This window comes from Amblyomma americanum, chromosome 6, assembly GCF_052857255.1.
Source record: "Amblyomma americanum isolate KBUSLIRL-KWMA chromosome 6, ASM5285725v1, whole genome shotgun sequence".
NCBI lineage: Eukaryota > Metazoa > Arthropoda > Arachnida > Ixodida > Ixodidae > Amblyomma > Amblyomma americanum.
The window spans coordinates 98,866,043-98,889,685 of record NC_135502.1 but is presented as its reverse complement, the minus strand read 5'-3'; the positions used below and the strand labels follow the sequence as shown (position 1 = coordinate 98,889,685).

Sequence of the window (23,643 nt, the reverse complement as noted above, 5' to 3'; positions counted from 1 at the left end):
GGGTATCTCGGTAGTAGGCAAGAATATCTTTGAACGTAAGCAGACGCTCCCGGGATGGCGGAGGAGGTCCAACTCCGGCCCGGAAAGTGAGACCTCGGGCGATGGAGTGGACCTCCTCGTTACCCGGGATGCCTGCGTGTGCGGGGGTCCAGATAAGGGTTACGGGGTAGGTGGGGCGCCAGAAGCGTAGAAGCCGAGCCGCGGTGCGGGATATCAGGCCTTTGGCGAAATTGGATAGGGCGGATTTTGAGTCGGAGATAATTTTGGTGGCAGAGGTGGAGGCAAGAGCGAGTGCAATGGCCGCTTCCTCTGCAATTTCCGATGAGTCTGTGGTGGCGGATCCTTATGCGATTAGTACGAGTACGCGACGAGTACGCTGCCGCGTCCACATAGGCTACCTCGGGACTGTTGCCATAGAGCTTGTGCAGGGCTTTGACGCGGGCTGTCCTGCGTTCTCCGTCGTGCTCGGGGTGCATGTTCTTAGGGATTGGAAGGATGATGAGATGGGAGCGTAGGTCTGGAGGTAGGAAAACCCCCTCGGTAGGGTGGGTGATCGGGGTGATGCCTAGCTGACAGAGTAGAGTGCGGCCTGCCGCGGTACTCGACAGGCGAGTCAGCTGTGCTGTTAGTGTGGCTTCTGCCAGCTCCTCAAACGTGTTGTGGGTACCGAGGTTGAGGAGCCGGTTATTAAGAGGTGCTGGGGGGTAGGCGGAGGGCAACCTTCGTGCAGCTCCTGAGAAGCGCGTTGATGCGGTCCCGCTCCTTCTGCTGCAGACGCGATGGATTCCAATCTCCTGCACCTATGGGAGGCCAAGGCGGGTCTCGAACGGAGGTGGCGGCGTCAGCGCTGGAATAGAACACTCAGACGCCGGCTGGCCAGGCTCAACAAGGAGATTGAGACGCATGCTGCAACTCTGTCTCGCCAAAATTGGGAATCCTGTAACAAGCTGGAAGGCAACATGAGCCTGCCCCAGACCTGGAACCTATTCCGCCATCTCATTTATTCGACTCAGTCCAAGACACACCAGAAACACAACCTCATAAAGCTCATACACACACCCGAGGCCTCCCCGCAGGAACTCCTCGAGGAGCTTCGTGATATCTACTTCCCCGCATATCCCTCCGCAGACCACCCTGACTACACAGGCTCCCCCAACGACCTTCTCGACCAACCGATCACCGAGGTGAAAGTGAGGGCAGAACTTCAGCGCCTCAACGCGTCCTCAGCTCCTGGCCCCGACGGAGTGCACAACAAGGCACTCCGCAACCTCGATTCCCCCTCCGTCAAAGCCCTAACCGACTACTTCAACGAATTCTGGTTGCGCGGTGCCCTCCAAGCTCAGTAGAAAGACGCCAAAGTAGTCTTTATTCCTAAATCTGGAAAACCACTTCTCCCCGCTAACCTTCGTCCCATCTCTCTTACGTCGTGTGTGGGCAAGCTCATGGAGCGCGTTCGGAGCCGCCGCGGTGGCTGAGTGGTTATGGCGCTCGGCCGCTGGCCCGAAAGAGGCGGGTTCGATCCCGGCCGCGGCGGTCGAATTTCGATGGAGGCGAAATTCTAGGGGCCCATGTACTGTTCGATGTCAGTGCACGTTAAAGAACCCCAGGTGGTCGAAATTCCCGGAGTCCTTCACTATGGCGTCTCTCATAGCCTGAGTAGCTTTGGGGCGTTAAATCCCCATAAACCAAACCAAACCATCATGGAGCGCGTTCTCCAGACCCGGCTCAGCCTGTATTTGGAGAACAACAGCCTTATGCCTTCGTGCATGTTTGGTTTCCACCCGGGCTTGTCCACCCAGGACGTCTTTCTACAACTCAAGCACCACATCCTTAATTGACTCCCCCGCGGGCGACACCAAGGCTACCCTCGGCGTCGACCTAACAACAGCTTTCGATAACGTTACCCACGCAGCCATCCTAGAAGGCCTCCACGCCCTAAGCGTAGGCCCGCGGATGTATAATTACGTCCGCGATTCCCTCTCTAAGCGAACAGCCACACTCATCATGGGCGACCACCGGCTGTCCGGTGTCTCACTGGGAGCATGGGGAACCCTTCAGGGCGCTGTACTGTCTCCTATCCTCTTTAATATAGCCCTTCTCCAACTCCCCCACCAACTCGCCCAAATACCCGACATACATTTCAGCCTCTATGCTGACGACATCACTATCTGGGCTAATCGAGGCATTGATGCCGACATGGAACCCAACCTACAGTCGGCCCTCAACATCATCGACTCGTACGCTAGCGCGCGCGGCCTAGCCTGTTCCCCTTCTAAATCAGAACTCTTCTTCTACCGCCCCAGGCCGCACAACCCCGCCAACCCTCCCATCTCACTCACTCAAGGAAACCACCCCATTCCCCTGGTAGATGAGCCGTGCATGATGCGAAAACTTAATCGTCTGCGTCGAGATCGGGGAACCGAAACCCGCAAACGCCGTTTTTTCGTTGGCCCCGCCGCGGTGGCTCAGGGGTTAGGGCGCTCGACTACTGATCCGGAGTTCCCGGGTTCGAACCCGACCGCGGCGGCTGCGTTTTTATGGAGGAAAAACGCTAAGGCGCCCGTGTGCTGTGCGATGTCAGTGCACGCTAAAGATCCCCAGGTGGTCGAAATTATTCCGGAGCCCTCCACTACGGACCTATTTGTTCCTCTCTTCTTTCACTCCCTCCTTTATCCCTCCCCTTACGGCGCGGTTCAGGTGTCCAACGATATATGAGACAGATACTGCGCCATTTCCTTTCCACCAAAAACCAATTATTATTATTATTATTATTATTATTATTATTATTATTATTATTATTATTATTATTATTATTTTCGCTGAAGGGCGGCAATGGCGCCATCTGTTTTCTACAGCGGAAAGCGTCACGACAAGGCGCCGAGGAGAGCGTTGGAAATAATATTTTTGAAAGGTAAAGCCTCGTTAAATCAGTTGTAATGATATTTTATCCGCTCAATTAGCCGAAAATGTTGGAAGCGCTTCAGATGAAGCACACGAGTGAATGAATGAATTAACTTTATTTCCGTCATCACGGGGCATCACGGTCGGAGCGCAGCAACTAGGAGGGGGTGCCTCCCAGCCGGCTCCCAGCACCGGAGACCTCGGAGAGAGTCTTGTAGTAAGCTGTCTCCGCCTGACGGATCAGCAGACGAAACGGCATATGTGGGGCCAGCGGTAGGGTCGTCGCACCTCTAGTGGCGGCGGGCGGCGTAACTCCTGGAGAAAAACTCGCATTGCTTCCGCGGCGAATGCGAAGGCCGTATGAAAGAGCGGTGGTGGTGGTGGAAACATTTATTGCCAAATACAGGGAGGGGGAGGCAACATGAGCCTGCCCCAGACCTGGAACCTATTCCGCCATCTCATTTATTCGACTCAGTCCAAGACACACCAGAAACACACCGTTTCGTCTGCTGATCCGTCAGGCGGAGACAGCTTACTACAAGACTCTCTCCGAGGTCTCCGGTGCTGGGAGCCGGCTGGGAGGCACCCCCTCCTAGTTGCTGCGCTCAAAGGGCCCGCGCTTCTTGCAACGCTCGCCTCGGCGCTTGTGTCGCTTTCCACTGCAGAAAACAGATGGCGCCACTGCCGCCCTTCCCCAAAAAACTGCGTTTGCGGGTTTCGGTTCGCCGATCTCAACGCAGACAATTACGTTTTCGCGTCATGCACGGCTCAACTAAGTAAGTACAGTTGTAAAACTTGTCACGACACAAAAGTTACCATAATACGCAAGCTCTGTGTGCAGTTTCACCGCAAATGAGCCAGCGGTTGAGCCGAGGAAATTTTTGAGTCTTCATGATAAAAATGCACATTACTGCATAGGTATCCAGCCTTGTCAGTGCTGCATGTTTCTATGCTTCTTTGCATTTGGAGCAGTAATGAAACAAACATAGCCAATCGAACACTTTATTGACGTACATAAAAAAAAAAGGTAACAAGGTTTTTAGCAAAAAATGTAGGGGAAGAGAACAATCAAACTCCGAACATGCCCCTTTCCTAGTAACCTGTATAAAGGCACACTCACAACTGTTCACACAAACGTAAGACAGGCATACTTGTTTCCAATATAAGAACGCAGTGCTAAACAGAACTGCTTCAAAAATTTTCTGAACACTGTGTCTGGCCAGTGAAATGGAAGATAAATCACAGGGCATGCACAGGCAACATGGTCTCCAAACCAACCTCGCATCACTACATGAACAAACAGTCACTACACTCCCGCACACCCACCGCCACAATCATGTGTCAGGTGCCATAAAGTTAAACAATGTTGTGTACCATACTGTGCCCCTTAGACTACACAGCTCTTACAGTATCAGCAGTTTGAAATAACCTCAAACACCAATACAGACGTGATATGCAAGAGGTAACTGCAGATAAAGCTGGCAACAAAAATAACTTTTCCACTTCCTTTCTCGTTATCTGCCCTCACAAACAAACAAAAGTTGTGGTAATGAACATTGCTTTTAGGTGGACATGTTGGGTTAAGAGGAGTTGAGGAAAGATAAGGAATATGGTGAATGCGTGCTACCAGCAACAAATAGACCATTGACCACATTCACAACTTTTCAATGGTAAAGTGTGCCTCCAAAACCCACAATAAAGTTTAGCATAGGCACGTTACGTACCTGGCCAACTTATCCCAGGATTTTGCTCAACAATCAAACACAACACTAGCAGTACAGTCAATAATGCCGAAACGGCATAGGAACAACAAACAGTCAGCACCAGAAATTTTGGCCATCCCTTCATAGACTATTGCTCAGTCTTCTTGAATGATGCTAACTAGTCTTTGTCACCGAGTACCACACAAGTCTGCAGCACAACTTCAGCTCGTCATTATTATAAAATCGATTTGTTCATTACAAAAGAGTATTTGCCAAGCACTATCAACATGTGCACATTGTGAGGTTTGAGTGCAGTTTACAGACATTGAAGCACCACTGTACGACGCAAAAGGGGTGTGTCTGAACCCATGCAAAACTGCTAGGAAGAATTCACTTCCATCTGTTAGAAAGAAGTCGTAGACTCATAGAGACAAACTATTTCCTGACTAGAGCTGCAATGGTGCATCAAGCTGCGGACACATGAACAACTTTCGCTTATCTTCAATGACCTTTACAATCATGGCCACGGAGGTCCGCACCCTGGTGTTGGCTCCCACAGCTCAAACAACTTCTGCTGCTCGAATGCAGATTACAGCATTCTCCACAGCACCTCCACTGCTGTAATTTGAGCAGAGCACCCTTGCACAAATAACATGCCAAACAGACACCAGAGGCACATACTGCACGTAGTGTCAAGAAACATTTTGTAATCAGTGGCCTGTGGCACACTCACAGCAAGTGATTGTAGTGCCACTAAATATTTGAGAGCCAGCACCAGTGGATGGAGCCTCCAATTTTTGAGAAAACAGAACACAGAGTTGCACATGAGAATATGGGGATGACTAGCATTATTTTTGCACATATAAAAAAATGTGATGTTATTTTGTCCTTCAAGAACACTTAGCATTTTCATATATGTTCATGCACTCACATTGCTCAGTTCTATATGCAACCATTAAAAGCCAGTTTCAAAGATTGAATAAACCACAATACTAGAAAAAAAGATTGAGTATTTTGTACTGGATTGTATAAAAGTTCGACGACAAGGAAATACCTTTCGCACCAGACCTTCCAGTGTGATCTGTTCCCAGAAATAAGCAATGCTATCATCCACACTGATTGAACAGTTATATGCTTCTAACAAACAACAAGAACGATATTCAAGAGGGTTAGTATGTAAAAATGCCAGACACAGCAACACTCTGAGGTGCAGACTCCCCAACCTCAGCCATTCAGTGCTCTGGGTACGAGTATCAGCACCCTTTCAGGAAGTAACTTGATCCAACAGTTGCATGGAGTTTCTTGCAAGGTAATGCTAGCATAAAGGTCAATGTCTTCAGCTCACTGATATTTCTTTTGTGTTATGATCCAGACACCATCGCTCATATGGACGGCTAGTGAAAAGCTGTTATACTATCATATTTGCAGCGTAGCTTTGATTTCTATTGTTAAAGAACTTTCACAGTGCAACTCTGTTGAAAAAGTTCTAGACATTATATTTCTTTTAAAGCAAAATGTGCATCATAAGATAGTGATGACATCATCTACAATGCAGCGTTTGACCTAAGTGGATTACCTTGCAGCTTGTCTGACCTTAACCACAGTTTCGCTGTTAGTAGGGCAGGTAGTCTGGATTTCTACATGTGCTGTAACTTAAGATTCTTGTGTGCTCTACACTGGAATCAATCGATTGCATTCTGCATTCTTCAGGGATGCCATTTAATTGAACTACATGCCGATTGCTTAGGAATTAATTCTACACTAACGACAAGTTGCTTTCGAGCTCACAGGCATAGGCAGTATTATGCAGACAAATTAATATATATTAATATATAAATAATATATAAATTAATATATATGTTTCTGCAGTAAGCATTCTGTCTGCATGCATGATGTCACAAACATGAATGCACATGAACGTTCCACGAGACTTTGCAAGTGCGGTCAAGTGCGGTGCAAGTGCGGTGCAAGTGCGGTCAGAACAGTGGACTGTGCTATTTCCATCTACTCTTTCACTTAACAGATTTTACACTAACTATATTCAAACTACAAACTGCCTTCAAGTGGCTTACTGCCTTGTAAGAATGTCCCATTCTTCTGAAACTAGTAACCAAAAATGCTGACTGCCTTCACATGTGTAAAAAGGAATGAAAGACCTAATGCACCACTTTGACATGCTTTTTTGTTTCGTCAAGCAAGCATAGGCCTGACTTGGTGTTGATGTTGGAGACATGGCTATGATCAATAGTTGTACTACTTGGTAACAATAAAAGAATGGCCAATACCAGCAAAAAGGCAACATTTACTTAACTCAGCGAACCGTTGTGATCTCCGCACTTCCCGCCTGTGCTTTTGGTTCCATTTGCTGGGGCAACGACAAATTTCACAAGAGGTTCTTGGCCTGCTTTTCACCTTTCTCAGCTGCTGTGGCACTCCACAGCACAATAATAGCCAGCTGCACCTTTCCACAAACATCAACAAGTCAGTGGCATGATAAAAGTAGAATAACAAGTTGCGAAAAGTGTGCTTTATATATACCTCAAGCCTTTTCAGCCAGCTGCCGACAGTTTTGCCTCTCCCCAACCAGGGGAAGCAACGTGGCAATGCTGCTGAGCTGCCAAACTTGAGTTTGGGGAGCCTATACAAGAATTACCAGAGGCTTTCACGGTACCACATGAAATTGGAGCACAACATGGAGACCTGAGGGGCTAAAAGTCAAAAGGCTCATTAGCCAGAAACGACACAGTACATACGAAGCCACAGTTACCTTCCACCTGTTATTTTCACTGTTTAAAACTTTCTTCTTTCAAAGTAAATGAGCACTTTCTCTGACTAGGACAATACGCACCTTTCTTTCTTTTTTTTTAGCACTGTGCAAAACTAACTCGTGCATGCTGAGCTAAATCTCTGTATGTGCCGTGTGCATGTTGGAACTTACCTAGTAGTATATGATATAATACAAACCATTCAAGTTTGTGTCTTAAATATCACACTGACTGATGCACTCTCCTCTACTGTGAAAATAATAAATTCTACAACAGGCAGCTAGGCTGTCATCCTTTTAGCAGCCCTTGACCGGTGGACATTACCATTTTAGGAGCTGTCTTAAATGCCTTTGCAGACAGCAAAGCAGCAATTTGATCACAGCAAGTATATTCTTATCACAGATATCAGTGCCTCATTCAACAACATTTTTCTGTTTTGGACATGCACTTGCAGAAAGAAAAAGAAAAGGTTATAAACCTGTTTACGCTCATGCCCAGGAAAGTCAAATCTAAGAACTCTCACAGCAGCAAACATGTAAAATATGATCTCACATTCTTGTCAGAACAACAGTTAAAAGTAATTACGACCCAAAAATTGTCTCTCTATTACACAGGACAGTACAGTCAACTTGTGTCAATTTGACCTCTTCAGGGCCATATACTTCTGTTTGAAATATTTGAAATTATTTCACATTTATGAAACTATAAGCTGCAATAAGAGCACCTACACATAAGAAGCCCATTCCGAGTGCTTTTTACAGAGACGATCAGTTATCAGGTACTAAGAGGCATTGGCAGAAAGCCCGCGAAAGAGGCATGATCATTCCTTGACATACACATGCCCGCATGCTGTGAAAAAACGTATTTGTCATTCACTGCTTTAACAACACACGAGCATTTAGTAACTAGAAGACATTCTGTACTTTCTATGGAAAGATATGTCCGAGAAGAAAGCTACTGACAAGGTTGCCAGGAAACTGTTTGGGAGCAGCTTTACTTGGGCTATCTAGGATGGCATTGTTATACATAGTGCTGGTCTGATGCTCTAAAACTGAAATCACTCCTTATTCTATTAATTCGTCATCTTACGAACACTTTTACCAAAGTGTAAGTGTCTGTGAAAGCCTTTTTTTCTGATAGAAACATAGCAAAAGAATTAAGAGTAAAATAAAATCCCAAAAGACTACCAATTATATACAGCAATATACCAGGCAAACTATAATTAAGCCATCTGTTCAGATTAACCAGATGCATGCATTATACAAGATCAAATTAACACAAGTCAACTGTATGAATATTACATTACAACTTACATATATGGTTAAACACAGCTTACTAAACAATATTGCACTGCTCCACCAGTAAAAAACACATGTACAACATTAACACACAAACAAAAAGAGGAAAAAAAATACAACGTTTCAGGACACTCCATAAGCACCAAATGCCGGAGGTGAGCATTTTGCAGCAGTGACTAGACAGGTTTTGGTCAAGAGCTTCAGGTGGCTGCTACAACACCGCAGAACACCACCTTTACACGACTTGAGATTTTCTTTCTCTCTACACCTCGCCGGTCTGAAACCTAATGGAAAATGAAAGTATGCATCAAGTCACAAGACGTGATTACCCCGAGAGTGCAGCTTCAAAGTATGAAACAGATAGCAGGAAAGCCTGTTCCTGTGCTTCAGTGATGCTCTCTCGTGCACTGCAGTGAACAAACAGAGAAAAGAAAAGAGAGGATAAAATAAAAAAAATAAGAGGCCTGCAAAGGCAGCGGTGCAAGTATGCAGCACAAAGTGCAGCAGTAGGCAGACGCTTGAGGTGGCTTTCTGTGTCCAAAGACATGACTCACGTAGCCAGAGTAGTTCGCAGCTCTTTGATCTGATCATTCTTTGTAGCCAGCATTTTCTTCATGTTTGAGTAGGCGGCCGTTTGGCTGAACTTTTTCTCCAACTCCTGTAATGGGCAATGGCAAAACATTCGTCACAGTGATGCACTTGTTTGCTGGGGTGAGGATGAGGAGGCAACTATTATGGAACACAGTAATAAGTGCAAAGCACTCCTATTTCTTCCTTAATTGAAAGCATGCTTAACCTACAGAACAGGAAGGAGTGAAAAAACTGCAAGCAATAGTAACAAAAAGGCAACAGCTGTGTCTAGAGAAATGCAGGCTCAGCCAGGGCCTGATCTATGGATCAATCTTGGTGGGGCCGGAAAGCGGGAGGGGCAGGGGAAGTCCCCATTAAAAAATGTATTTCTTGATCTTTTTTCGTTGAAAAAATGGGGTTCAACACATCTTTCCTATGTGAAAAGGGGGGGCTGCTTCCTCTGCCCTTGGTGTCAGCCCACAAAAGTAGGCACAGGTATGTGGGGTTTAAAATCCCGAAATCCTGAAGCAACATATGGGCTTTAAGGGATGTTGTAATGGACGGTGCCGGATTAATTTAGACCACCTGGGGTTCTTCAATGTGCACTGACATTGCACACCACATGGGCATTTTTGCATTTCCCCTACATCAAAATGTGAACGAAGCGGCCAGAACAGGAACCACAACCTTAGGATCAGCAACCAAATAGCAAGATTACTGAGCCACCGCGGTGGGGTCAGCCCACAAAGCTTTTAAAGCCACTGCCATCTCAGAGAGAGCAAAGGGCACACTTCCTCTTTGCTCAAGGTGGCTTAACACAATTTACTGCACCAAAAGATAAAGAGGACTTAATAGTATACACAAATGCTCCTATGAAATGTTCATTCAAAAGAAAGTGTTAGCGCTAATGAACCTCGATGAACCAATGAGCAAATCGTCTCCACAAAGTACAGTCTTTGTTAAAAATATACAGACCATGGGGTTAGCTCCCAAGCCACATAGCAGGGCTCTTAAGCAAATCTGACAGTCCTAAGCTTGGGAGGGTTGAGAACGCAAGTTCCTCCCACCTTTGTGAGATTAGGGTCACTGAGTATGCAAGAGAAGCTGCGCTGCGGGGTTCAGGAGCACACCCCTTGGGCTGTATACTTTTGACAATGACTGTACATGCCTGTTCACTGGTTACAAAGAGGTGCATAACAAACCAAACTCAGCTAGGCATATATTGACCCAACTTTCACAATAATCAGATACAACTCAACAACAAAAAAATGGATGCCCTACAAAGAAGGCCCTCCAACCAATGGGACTGGCATACTGTCATGATGTCACAGTAAGATGTACTCCTTTCTAACTCTCATAAAAAGCCCTGACATTATTCATGTCATTTCATTTGCACTCCTGCCATTCATGATCCTAATCTGGAGCTGAGGCTTGCATCTGTAGGCTGTTACCCCAAGCAAAGCTAAACCTACTTGTTTAAAAGTCTTTTTTGAAGCTTAACTCTTTCATTACCACACCACTAAGCATCGATCACTGGTGATCGACGAATTTGAAGCGCGATTCCAGTGCTTAGCGGGGCCACCGAGGATTTGTTGCTCTATCCAGTTTGTTGTTTAGGCACTCTATTTTCATTTCTTGCATAGATTGCAGTTTTTCCACAAGCATATTTTTGAAACACCCTTGAAGTTGAGGTTCCGGTGTAGTGCACTCGTGGGGCGGCATCAGCCACAAAGACAACGTGCGCTCGGAAAAAGCAAGCTTCACCCGATTCTGCTGCTCCTGCAGCAGATTTTTTCATCAGAATTAAATTCTGACGAAGAAACTGAGCAATCTTAGCACGAAACCTGGGCATCTGTCCACCTGGGCTTCGTTTTCCGCATCGCACTCATGAAATGAATGATATGCCTGGTTTCTGTATTGTATCAACATCATATGGGCAAGACTTACTTCCATCTGCCCAAAAACGAATCGACTTCACGCCCGGGTGGAAATCAGAGCAATGACCTCGGATTGACACTTCGTAATAGCCAAAAGCTGTTCGCGAAAGCTGTGGATGTCTTCAGACTTGTCCTAAATTGTCCAAAACACCTCCAAAAATAGTTTCTTGCAAAATAAATGCATTGTAGAGAATTTCAAGCAATTTACACTCTAACCTCATTATAACGAACACAGATATTATGAATTTTTGGCTATATCAAACTGTTCCTAAATATTTTCAGAAAACACATGCATTTCTTACTTTATGTATTGCGGTTATGCATGCGGTTTTCCGTAAAATGGTTATACAGAACTGCCGAGCGCACAGCTGTGCCTACTCAGATGGCAGGCGGCAGGCTTTGCCTCACTACACAAGTGACTAGTGGTGTGCGGCACACATAGCACCCCGGTTTGTGTTTTATCTCGCTTTCGCCAACAGCAGAACAAAAGATATGCTGGTAGCAAGGTGGTCAGGGCCCATTTGTGCCTCTCACACCCGTAGATAGTGCCTCGGAACCAACAACATGGTCGGTTGTTGTAGCTTTCCAGCAACCATCCTCTGCTCACGTCCACTGTCACGGAGCGGAGGTGGTGACAATTGTGACAGCTTTAGCCCTGGTGTCTGATTTTTTAAGCAAAATCGCTGTAATGCGAGGAAGCCATCCTAGCTTGTGTTTGACCCACCACTGTTGTGTGCTGCAGTGCCGTGCGGGGAAGCCAACCTAGCTGACGTGTGCCGGTCAGTTTTTTGCAGCCTCTGCAACCACCACAAGTGGCTTCAAAACGGTAATAAAACTACGCAAGAAGTCTCTCACAGTTGACGTTCTTTAGCTGATTAAATTTTGCTTCTACAGCTTGAGCTTCTGGAGAAATTTTACAATACAAATTTTGGCTACATTGAGGCATTGTACAGTATTTATTTATTTGCTGCAACAAGATTTCACTGTATTTTACTAAAGCATACGCCTTACTTGCCCCCATTGAGCAAAAACCCATGTGTGTGATAACACTCGATGGTACCCATAAAAGATGGTGTCCTCATCAGTGGCATTAAGATGGGGGTGCGATTTGCACTGGATTTAGAGCAGCTGCAGCAACGGAGGGGTAATGAATGTGAAATTGATGGTGATGCTGTGGTTGTTGAAGAGCCTTATGAATGAGCTGAATGTTTCAGTTGTGAAACTCATAGCCTTCTATGGCTAATTGTCTGAGAGCAAATTTTTCATCAAAATAACTTCCCTATTTATGCAATTCAAAGCGACAGGCTTGGCCTCAAAAGGCCAAGCACTGATCATCATTAGTTTCGCGCAGCCTTTTCACCTCACCTACAAATATTTCAGTGCCCCCAATATACCAAGTGCCCCCAATATACCAAGTGCCCCCACAATTTGTGCATCCATTTTCCCTGATCAGGGCACTATGAGAGGTGTTCAATAAATCATTTACCTCAATACCAAAACAAGATTTTGAAAGTGAATTGAACTTACTACATATGAATGTTATGTCTCTTCACATCAATGCACCAATTCCGCTATGCTTTCGATGGTTTCTTTCACAACAGAGAGACACAACATTCTTGCTGTTCTAGGAAGCCTGTTACCACCATTCACTGAATTATCACCGGAAAATCGTTGCCCAAGCAGAAATTTGCTCAGGTTACAAAAGACAACATAATCCCAGGGATGCAAGTCTGAACAGCAGGGTGACGGGTTAAAGGGGCACTGAGGAGAATTTTAAGTTGCCTTGTATCGATAGAATATCAGCTCCTAACCACAAAAACACCACTCTTACCGAAAACAGAGCTCTTGTAAGGTAGAAGAGAGCAAGAACTAAAATACAGGTATTACCACCACAGGCCAATCTCGCAGGTATAAGCGTGATGACAAAATAGGAGAGCAGAGACCACAGATCTCTGAGGCTGACAAAAGTGCAAGAAGGTTACGCGTTTGATCAATATAGAAGTATAGAAGTTTTGTTTTGAAACCCACTAGTGCACTTTTATCACATGAGGAAGAAAAAAAAAAAACAGACAACCTGAATGTTGGAAGTCGAAGAAAGCCTGTAACTGGCAGCACAACAGGCAGCCAGCTGAGTTTCGGCATGCTTTGGGGTGCTCCGCGGCTATGCGTTCTGCGTGCCCGCATGGTTTCATTACGTACCTCGATTCTCAGGGGCGGAGCAACAGATGACCTCCAAATGTCCCTCTAAGTGCTCCTCGGATGAAGTTTCGTGCAATGGCACGCAAATGCGACAAGGAAAACGGGTTGTGTATATACAATGTTCAACGCGCCTCCACGCTTGCAAACGCACTGCTCGGCGTGTTCGTTTCGTCAATGTACCAAGACGTTGGGCTGCATAACCAGCCCTACGAGGACTATTACTTAATTTAAATTAAATAATAGAATTTAAATATGCCCGCGTGTACCAGTCTTTACACATCAGTCGTGACGGTGGCTCGGCGATGGCAGCGACGCTGCCGACTACTCGGCTCTAGAACTTTCTTGCCGGATTCACTGCCTGCATCGCAAGCTGCATCGCAAGCTGCATCGCAAGCTGTGTGAGGTTGAGGTTGCTGAAGTGCAGGCCGCAGTTCTTTGCGAGAACTTCGCTGTCGGAATTGAGAACGCGATCCATTGTAATATTGGTGCAAGCATAAACAAAGCGATGACGGCAGATAGAGGCTTTCAACATCTGGCCAGTAGTAGTTTTCATTTCGGCTGCTGCTAGGTGGAAGCGCAGTGCTCGCCGCCATCAATCACGGACTGCTCGTTTCCGTTTCTGCCACTTTACGTCACTGTTCTCCTAGTTTGTGATCAGAGAGTCCCGAGTTTTAATCGCCGTGCAGGGAAAAAGTTTTTCAATTTCGAATCCAAATCTCTTAGCAATAAATGCACCTTACACTGCCGGAAAAGCGGCAACAAAGCCACAAAAATGCCGAACAATCAGAGTTTACTAACAAAAAAACTTTGATAGCGTTGTCCTCAGTGTCCCTTTAAACCTCATGAAGCTGCATTCCCAGACAGCAATTTCTGATTTGTGAGACTTATGAGTGTGTTTGCACATTATCCTGAAGCAACAACATACTTGTGGACAACTTCCCACAGCATTATGCTTTGACTGTTCAAGTAATGTCTCCATTACTGAACAATAGATGTCTCCTGCCATTGCCTTGTGCGGCAATAATTGTAGTCATGCAATACCTCCTGTATTGTAAATATAGTTGACACTTCCAGTTCCTTTGCGAGTGGTGAGCTTAGGGGCTCCACTGCATTGGCTCTAGTTTGGATTCTGAATAATGATGTTGAACACATGCTTGAACACTCGTAAACGAGAATAGAAGACCCCTGGAATTTTTATAAGCATGCCTAAACTATCTTGGCTATATTGCCACTGACATGCTTTCTGCTCAGGCATCAGCATTTGTGGCATCCACCAGAAACTGGCCTTTGATACCAACTTAACATCATGAATGATACTGGAAGCCGTGCATATACTGAAATGCCTCATTCGTGAGCTATATCACCAATGATCTTACAAAATCATTGCCTCCAAATTAAGACAACCATATCAATTTATTCCCTACCACTTTTTAAAGTTTTTGACCCAAATCGTCACTTGATAGTAAAAAGGTGAGTTACAACCATGTACAGCAATCGTCATATCATCGATTTACTTAATTTTCTTTGCAGAGAATTTAATCACGAAACAAAGTTTAAATATCTCTTGCTTTTCTTCTAACCCAAACTTTACTGGACATTCCATACCATCCCTTCCCGTGCTTTAATAGGACCGTGTATTGCATCCAGACTTGCCTCAATCCGACAGGCAAGCTGAGCTCCCTAACACTGGTGGGGCTACTGGGGTAGACAACTTACTGAACAGCCTGCGCTCATGCATCAAGGGACGTTCTGAAAGCATTTATTTTGCTTAATAAATATTTGCACCTTGTCATTTTTGTAAATGTAGTTCACCTGTTTTGCAATATCTGTGAAAACTGTCTTAATTGGCTACTTATTTGTTCCTGGTCATTCCTAAGCAAATAAGTTTGGTTGCTTTAGGTTTGTTTGAGTGGGCCTTGCACCATTCATTGCAATCAGTACATGCGTTTTCACATGCTGGGACAATGTTTGCATTAGTTCATAATTTGTTTGTTGTAATGTCTCCAGATATCAATTCAGTTTTTCCGTACATTTTTAAGTACTTCTTGGCTGGTTGCCATTCCAAATCTTTTTAAATACACCTTCTCATTCTGGTCAACACTTCTTAAATCCTCAAGTAATACTTGCAAATCTTAACTATACATTTTTATTTATTCTTGGCTCTGCTAATTTTCACCCTACCAATCACCACATCCATCCATGTCAGAAAACATTGTTGTGTTTATCTCTTCATTAGTGCTCCTTTCTTCACATAGTAAATTTCACGTGTTTGTTTTCCTGCTTCTTATATGAGCATGGAAATATTTTCACTAAGTAGGTTGTGGCTGTTTACTGAATTATCTGTGGAGCATGGTGATAGAACAATGCCGTTGAAGGGTGGGAGAAAGATGGCGGGGTGTCGCACTAGGCACTGCAGAGGATGCAATGGACCCTAGTAATGCCACTGGCCCTCATGCAACCTGGCAGGTGGCGGTTAAATTAACGACTGGTCACGCGAGGTTGCTCGGAAAGAGCAATCTGGGTCACACAAGTCCCACGGGTGGCAGCACCTGCCATCCCAGGGCAGTGGCGCACCGCCTGAATGATGCCCCACTGTACTAGGAGTGGTATCAAGACTCCCAGGGATCTATGAATGGTAAGCAGAGAAAGAAAATTCCGCATATATGGGCACTAACCCATTAGCTACCGTGTCATACCCTTAAGGCAGAGTGTGGGCCACGGTACGGCAGCGACTGCCTTCACAACGTTAGCGTGCAGATCAGAGAGGGTGCAGCAGCTACGTTAAGCCATGCAGAGGAAGAATTGCCAGGTGCGTGGCACCGGGTCACATCACGCCGCAGCGTGCGGCGACTGCGTTCACAAAGCGTTCTCAAAACTAAGCAGTCTTAAGTGCCTCTGCCGACTGTCTATTTTCATGTGAGCAGATCACCATTAATGGTATGGCAGATATAGTTTTGTGTTCTGCAATTTTGTTTTGGCTTCTTTAAAAACATAAGTAGCTCAAACTGATAATGTAAAAAAGTACATTTATGAAGCCATACTTTGATACATGACATTTTACTTTGAAAGTTTTTTGCTGGGTGTGAAATATTTACATCAAGGACACTTTGAAAGCGGCTTTTTCGCAACGTCAGAAAAAAAATTTCTAGCTTGAAAAATTTTTTAGTTATAAACTCAAACTTTTGATGGCTACTTTATAAACGAATTGCAAATATTTTGCATGTTTCAGAATGTTTTTATATTTTTCCCATTTGTATTGTCTTGTCAATACAAATTTTTCCTTAAGGCATAAAATTTTTTTGTGAAGACCAAGGCTCCCCCCTTAACGTTTAACCTTTTTGCATGCTTACAATTTTTTTTTCCGCAAAATTCATGCCAAGTATTTGTGTTGAAATACATATCTTCAGAGAGCACACTTTATTGCCATCATTTTCATGTAAATTTCAGTTTTTTACCTCTCACATATTTTGCAGAAAAAAAAATTATGTCTCGGACCTATCAAACACAGGCATTTTTCCTGTGCTAACAATCCGATACCCTGAATTGGTACCATACATTGCCTGCCATGCTGACCTAAAAGCACAGCTAATCGGGGTAGCTGTTTCCCAAAACATCTCAAGGCTCATGGCAATAAACAGAGATTCCACTTTAACAGATGGCCAAGGACATGAGCATGTGTCACCCAAGAGCCAAGGGAGAGCAACATGTCATTCAGGCATGACAGCAACACATGTGAAATGAAGCTATACCTCCAACATCAGCCTGTTATTCAATATGTGACTAAGTTCTGTACAAGATATGGACAAAATGTCTATTCCAAAGCCACGTCACTGTGAGATAAGGTTTCAGGTGTGAAGACGAAATCACAGAACTGGTCCATTCATTAATAGATTAACTTTTAGGCACCTTCGTGAGAGTACAGATCTATAGCCGCATCTAGCACATAGCTTTCAAATTACTGATGCTTATAACCCTGCTACATGGGCAGTTTCAATGAGTCAACTGTCATCAAACTCAATGGGGATCAACCAGTGCCACATAGCAGTTTTCGATTAACACTGAATTCGGTGGGGACTGACTCAACGGAGGTTCATGAAATACTATTGGAATCTCAAGGGCCTTTCAGAACAGCCTCGCACTCACCATAAGTTGAAAAAAAAAAAGACAAAAAAAAGTCAAAATAAACGAAAAAATTATTTTGCTTCAATTATAAAATTTTAAACTGTGTTAACAAGTTCTCCTAGACTGTCAAACACAAATCAAGCCAATCCTGCTTTTGTTGAGCACCATGGCCCAGCAGTTCACTTGTTCTCGCCTCTTGGTGCATTTTGCAATTACTGAGACTGAGAAGTGCACCACAGCCACTGCAACAAAAGCAGCTGTGAGCAAGATAAAAACAAGCTGGACGGTTACTGGTCTGTGCCGGCTTCCCCAGCAAAAAATGAATAATTCTGAAACGGAGCACCCATCACCACTCCGTCATCGTTGTCTATACATTGCGCTATGAGGTATTTGAACTGCTTTTTCAGAGAAACTTTAAAATAAAAATTATGGAGGGCACTTAGGACTACTGTGCTTTGAAGGTGAAAGCATTAATTTCATTTTTTCATTTTCTTGTGGCCTATAGGTTGCATGCGCGCCTCACAATCTGAAGGTGCTTGGTTTAATTTCCTGCACCTTCGGAAGAAATTTTTTGCTTTTCTGATGACGTCATTGGGGGTTTTCTGCACCACTTTTCCTCAACGCTGACAATGACACCGGGTTTTGTTGCTAATGGGCCGTATAAGGCTTTTGCCTTAAAATAAGTTTTACTTCAAACTGCAATTTGTGCTTTACTACATGTTGCCACATGTTCAGTAGCTTTACTACATGTTGCCGCATGTTCAGTACTCATCAACAGAGTAGCGAACCACTGAAATTCGCCACGTGCCAGCGGTTCATCTGTACAGACCTGGAAAATTTTGATGGTCATTGAGATTGCCCACGTGAAAGGAGTATTAGCTAACTCAAGCAACAGCAGCAACAATCAGCACCAGCAACAGCACCAACAACCTCTAAGCCTCAGGTAAAGTCATTAGTCACTTCTGTCTCATTGGAAAAGACAGAAGTGCTAAGGCCAAGTGCAGAAGCTTTTCCTGAGAGCATACTATTAGATCTATTAGAGCATACACTATTGTATCTGCCAGCTATTAAAGTACTACACCTTTATGATGCATAAAAAAAATGTTAACCCTTTCAGATGTCGTTTTTTGTTTCCATCAAAAACATATCTTTTTCCACCTAAAGAGCATATTCAGGCTGCAAGAAGTATGCTTGGTTATTTTTCCAGCGCAAAATACTGGCGGTTAATTTTTCACAGGGATGTGCAAGACTTGGTAAAAAGTGTCAGAATTGATGAAAATTGCAACACTGAAATGCCAGGACTTCTCATGTAAACACCAGAGGGACCATGCAATCAATTTCTGTTTCGAAGATGTACGTTAAGCTTTAATTTACAAAAAACAAATGACGTTTTTACTGGTGCCAAAATCTGTTTGCACAAAAATGGTGAGCGATGTGCCCCCCCGCCCACAGTTTCACAAAATATTATTTTGCTGTGTTCGCTTTATGAATAAAAAACCCCTCCTATTAAAGACATAAATGATGCTAAATGTTCCTCAAACAAAACAATCACTGCTAGGTGAAGCCCACTCTCAAAAAGAACTGTGAGGTCACTTTCTGCACATATGTGTACAAGGCATCTGAAAGGGATGAACCACCGGTAAACTAAAATCTACTCATGAATAGCAAAAGATAACAGAACGGCAAAGCAGCATTACTTTTACAGACCTTTTCAGCCAAGTCTAGCTGTGCCTGCACTTCAAGCAACTTCTGTCTGGTGAGCACCAAATCAGACTCCAGCTTTTGCTGTGACAGTCTGCTCTTGTTCAGGCTCTGAAAATGGGAGTAAAACAATAATTTATGGCAATGCGTAACAAGGACCAGACGAATTAAAATAAATTCCACAGTGCAAGCCATTCAAAAATACCTCTTCCATTTCAATCTTGACTTTGGTCATTTGATCTTCAATGAACTCAGTCGACTCTTCCATTCTCCTCTCCTAAAAACACAGCCAAGATAAAGGTCAGTTCAACATTCTAGAAGTTATATTGTAGCTATCCACAGAATTTGCACTGAATTTCTTTACATGAGTCATGTCATACTAAAAGTAGATTAGGTAGCAAAGCTCACAGCTTTGTGAAAGTTTACATAAAATTAAAGCAACAATAACAGAGTTCTCAATTACTTTTGAGCACTTTTAGCTAAAAATAATAATAATAAAGATCAATGCAAAATTCATTTTTTTAGCAAATTTCCTAAACATTAAATAAGAAAGTGTTAATTATATGAGCAAAGGTGCTTGCAACAACATGCGATGCGTGCATATACACACCTTGCATGCTCACAAACTTTTCACAAAGAAAATCACTAGCTACTGTAAAAAATAAAATAAGGAATAAATAATGGCATTAAATGTGTCACTGCTCTGGCTTTACCACTGCTGTAAAACTCATCACCTTTCAGAGTTAAGGAAATTCAAAAGCAAGTACTGTACATAAGTAAGCCTGTTCGGTGTGGACAGTGCACTGGAAAACGCCTTCTGGAAAGCTCAGCAGTCATGCAGAACAAAGCATCGCATTCTTTTTGTTGCATGCACATCAGGCATTGTGTGTTAGATTCCCCCTTCATGCAGGAACCAATGCATCAGCTACACTGGCTTCTGCCTGAATGAGACTGCAGGAACACAGCTACAAGGCATACAATTATTGCGAACAGAATATGTCTGCACTGTCACGAGTGCGGCTGTGTGCTATTCGTTCTGATGTCCAAGGTAATGGCAAAGTATAAGAGCGAGAATATTAAGGAGGTCACTAAAGCAGATTTGATTAGGAAAGTAGGCAGGTCTTGTGTCATGTGCCCTCTATAGCAGTGAATAGTAAAGAAACTACTATATTTTTAAGTGCAACTACCCTACATTTCAGTGGTGGCTGTCATGAAGAAAGCCATACCTCAGTTTCGCAAAGCCAAGGTTGGAAGTTTGCGCTCATCGCATCTTTTTTTATCTCTATCAACGCCTGTGAGCAACTGTTTCTGTTTCTATCTAAAGGAAGGCAACACCCAGCTTGCCCAACAGTCAATAAACAAACAAGCCTGTGCTCTCGAGCTCAAGAATGTAGTTTCCTTTAGTTCAGGACATCATTTGTGTGCACAATGAACTTCAAAGTGAACTTGAAAATAAAGCACCTCTGCCTACGCACTCCTGGTTAAACGTTTGAGCATGGGAATCTGAAGCACATTATAGAGAGCTAACGTTAACAAAGTTCACAGCTGAATTATTCTAAATTTAGAACTGAGAAAGTATCGCCTGTACGCCTAGAACTAGAAGAAACCCATTTCTGAAGATGAAAAGACTTGAAAGATAGAGGCCACTACAAAAAAAAAATAGAGAACAGAAAAGAACAATTTTTTCCAGAGAATATTTTTCTGTGAGTGACAACTTGTAGGGGGATATTTCCCCATGAGTAAATATCCTCGTTTCTGTGCTATTGAAAACTACAGCCCTGAGTGTAGCTATACCAATGACTAGCAGAGCACATAGAACTATCAAATACTGTTGCACAAGTGACGCAAACTGTAATTAGGGTTATGCTAATTTCAGGCCTTGAGATCAGCCTTAGTTTCTGTACTGCCTTTACTCAACACGGAAAGTAGTAAAAGGTGCCACAGTGACATCAAGATTGAAGCTACACACTTTTACAGCTAATTTTGTGGAGCCGACACTGTAACCCTCTCGATGTATTTCGTGCCTTTGTAATTTTCCCAGGGCATATGTAGATGGATCATTTTGTGAACAATAAAATAAGCATTTGCCAATAACAAGGAGCATAGAAATACACCAACAGGCTTTATTTGAGTACGAATTCAATGGATCAACATCCATGCTACAGTACACTGTGCTATCAGACCGTGCAATTAGAACACTGCCCTCTGAATATGCTGCAGTTTCCTCTCTTTCAGACCAAGTCCTTCTCTGCCCCCTCAGGTATGAAGGTGCATCTTACTGCCCCTTACTACTAGTAAATGTAGGACACATACACATGCACAGGAGCACTACCCAACAGCCCCCTTTTCTACCTCACACCACCCCCTCTCCCCTCCAGCTTGCAGTGATTGGCTCATCATGGTTACCTCACCAGCCCCATACACACAGGCCAAACGTATATTTTATTGTATAGGCAGCCTTCCGTCAACAGCATTTTTTTGTTTTTCATACTCGAAATAACAACGTAACAGGAAGGGCGGCGAAGCTACTAAACGACACCGAGTACACTAAACGACACCTGCAGTATGAGTATGTTCATCTGTCACCGTAGTGGCCGGTAGTACTGGCGAACAGATTCAATGTCAGGCAACATGCAACACAAATGCATTCCAAAGTGGAAGAAGAGATCGCTCAGCTGGAGTTGGCAGAGCACTGCACACGACATGTGAAGGTCAGGGGTTCAGATCTTTTCACCCAACATGATCCTCTGTTCTTCTACTTTCTACAAAACTAACTCCTATCTAAACAATAACACAATTTATTTCTCACCCTAATCAACACATCAATGCACCATAAAACAAAAAAATTACAACATGTTAAGCCAGCAATCGCCCCAGCATGCTGGATCACCACTGAAATGCTGTCCAGGTTTCTTCTCGAATAAATGCGGCATGTTGCAGTTTCTTCAGTGTCCTTGTGATATGAATGAACATGGCAAATGCCCCAAAAGTGTGGCACTTCCCAAGTGCGGTAAATCTACATAGTAATATCTGTTAATTATATTGGTCATATATGGAGTGCGTTACCTTGTTTTTCATGCTCTCCATGAGTTCGCACTTCTTCTGATTAAACTTCTCAGCCAGCTCAGACTTCTGATTAAGTATCTGGGAAACCTACAAAAGAAACAACAATTATCACAGGTCTAATTTTTCCCATAAATCACGTAGAGCTGAGTCCTCGCACCTGACTCTCGACATCTTTCAGCCGGCTCCTCAACATTGCATTCTCAGTCTTCATTCGTGCTATTTCCTGGAATACATAGAAAGCAGAGATTTTAATTTACCACTCAGGAAATATGTCACAAAATTGTACCAACTCAAGTTTTTTTTAAGAGTAACTTTAGCAACAGTGTATCTTTTAAAGCTTAACCTTCTGCAGAAGAGCACTTGGTCCATGCGCATCTTCAAGCGGGCTCAGCTTGTGTGATCGTGAAGAAGAAGCCTGCAGTACCCTTCCTGTGGTCAGCCCTTCTGCTTCCATGTCGCCAACTTTTTCAATCAGTGAACTGCAAACGTAATTCCAATGACAAAAAAAAACAAACATGCGGTTTAAACTGTACAGTAATCTTCCCAGTAAGTACCCGAGGTACGGGGTGTCTTCAGACTGGTATTGGCTAGCTAGGTCACTTAACCGCAGACCAAGCATGATCGCGTGCTAATTTGCAGACCATTCGCGGCAAATTGCACACGGGAAGCACAGCCTTAAAGCTTACCCATCTTCAAGTTCCGTTATGTCTGCCTGAAGCTGAAGATGCCACTTCTCCGCTTGTTGGCAGAGCTGCCTCAGCAGGACTACATTGGCGTGAGCAGTGTTGATGAGCTCGCTTTCCACCTCTGCTCGAACTACAGTGCAGAGATCATCCAGGATTTGTTTAACTTCTTCGGACGTGTAGGTTTCCTCGAGAAGCCTGTGAAAACGTTAAAGACTTAGCGCCTTCATTAAGTAATTAAAAAAAGGGGGGGGGGGGGGGGGGTGCTTACCTCGCATGTTTGACATCGTCAAAACTTCTGTCGATAACTTTCAGGCGCTGCGATCTTTGAGATTTCGCGAATTTCAGGTAGCGCACGATTATATCGTGATGCCCGTCACTTAAATCAAGCTGTTGAGCCTGTTGGAAGCAAGCAGAAGAAAACATGAGGTTGAATTGCTTGCCAAAAAACTTTAAAAATAATTAGGATCATAGGATTTATTCTACGCTCGCTTACCATGTCCAAGTGCGCGCAAGTTGTTTTCCCTGCAGAGCTGTGTTGGCACCTGTCTCCGATTGTTTACAAGAGATGACGCAAAAAGCGCTAGCGATAACAACCGATAGTGATTAAAGTTTGTTTAAATTATTACAAGAGACCCGCACCGATACAACTAAATTTTTCATAGTTGTCGATAAGTAGATTAAAACTTTAAAGTTCT

At 43.9% G+C, this 23,643-nt stretch overlaps 1 protein-coding gene across 1 annotated transcript; it reads right to left on the bottom strand.

Moving 5' to 3' along the window:
- Window positions 1-3,887: 3,887 nt before the first annotated feature.
- LOC144093923 (leucine zipper transcription factor-like protein 1) lies at window positions 3,888-23,503 on the bottom strand. Its single transcript, XM_077627676.1, has 10 exons — window positions 23,442-23,503; window positions 23,217-23,344; window positions 22,949-23,143; window positions 22,606-22,741; window positions 22,420-22,485; window positions 22,263-22,349; window positions 19,402-19,473; window positions 19,203-19,307; window positions 9,222-9,325; window positions 3,888-8,951 (listed from the first exon to the last, which is right to left on the bottom strand). Exons 1-10 carry the CDS (start codon window positions 23,442-23,444, stop codon window positions 8,930-8,932), a joined length of 918 nt encoding a protein of 305 aa, XP_077483802.1. The 5' UTR covers window positions 23,445-23,503; the 3' UTR covers window positions 3,888-8,929.
- Window positions 23,504-23,643: the final 140 nt, after the last annotated feature.

Bases quoted from the DNA above. Each gene is read 5' to 3' on its own strand.
- LOC144093923 (XM_077627676.1), bottom strand. The intron at 23,144-23,216 runs GTAAGCACCCCC...ACGTTTTCACAG, and splicing joins GACGATGTCAAACATGCGAG to GCTTCTCGAGGAAACCTACA. The intron at 9,326-19,202 runs GTCTGTAAAAGT...TGCCCATTACAG, and splicing joins AGCTAGACTTGGCTGAAAAG to GAGTTGGAGAAAAAGTTCAG.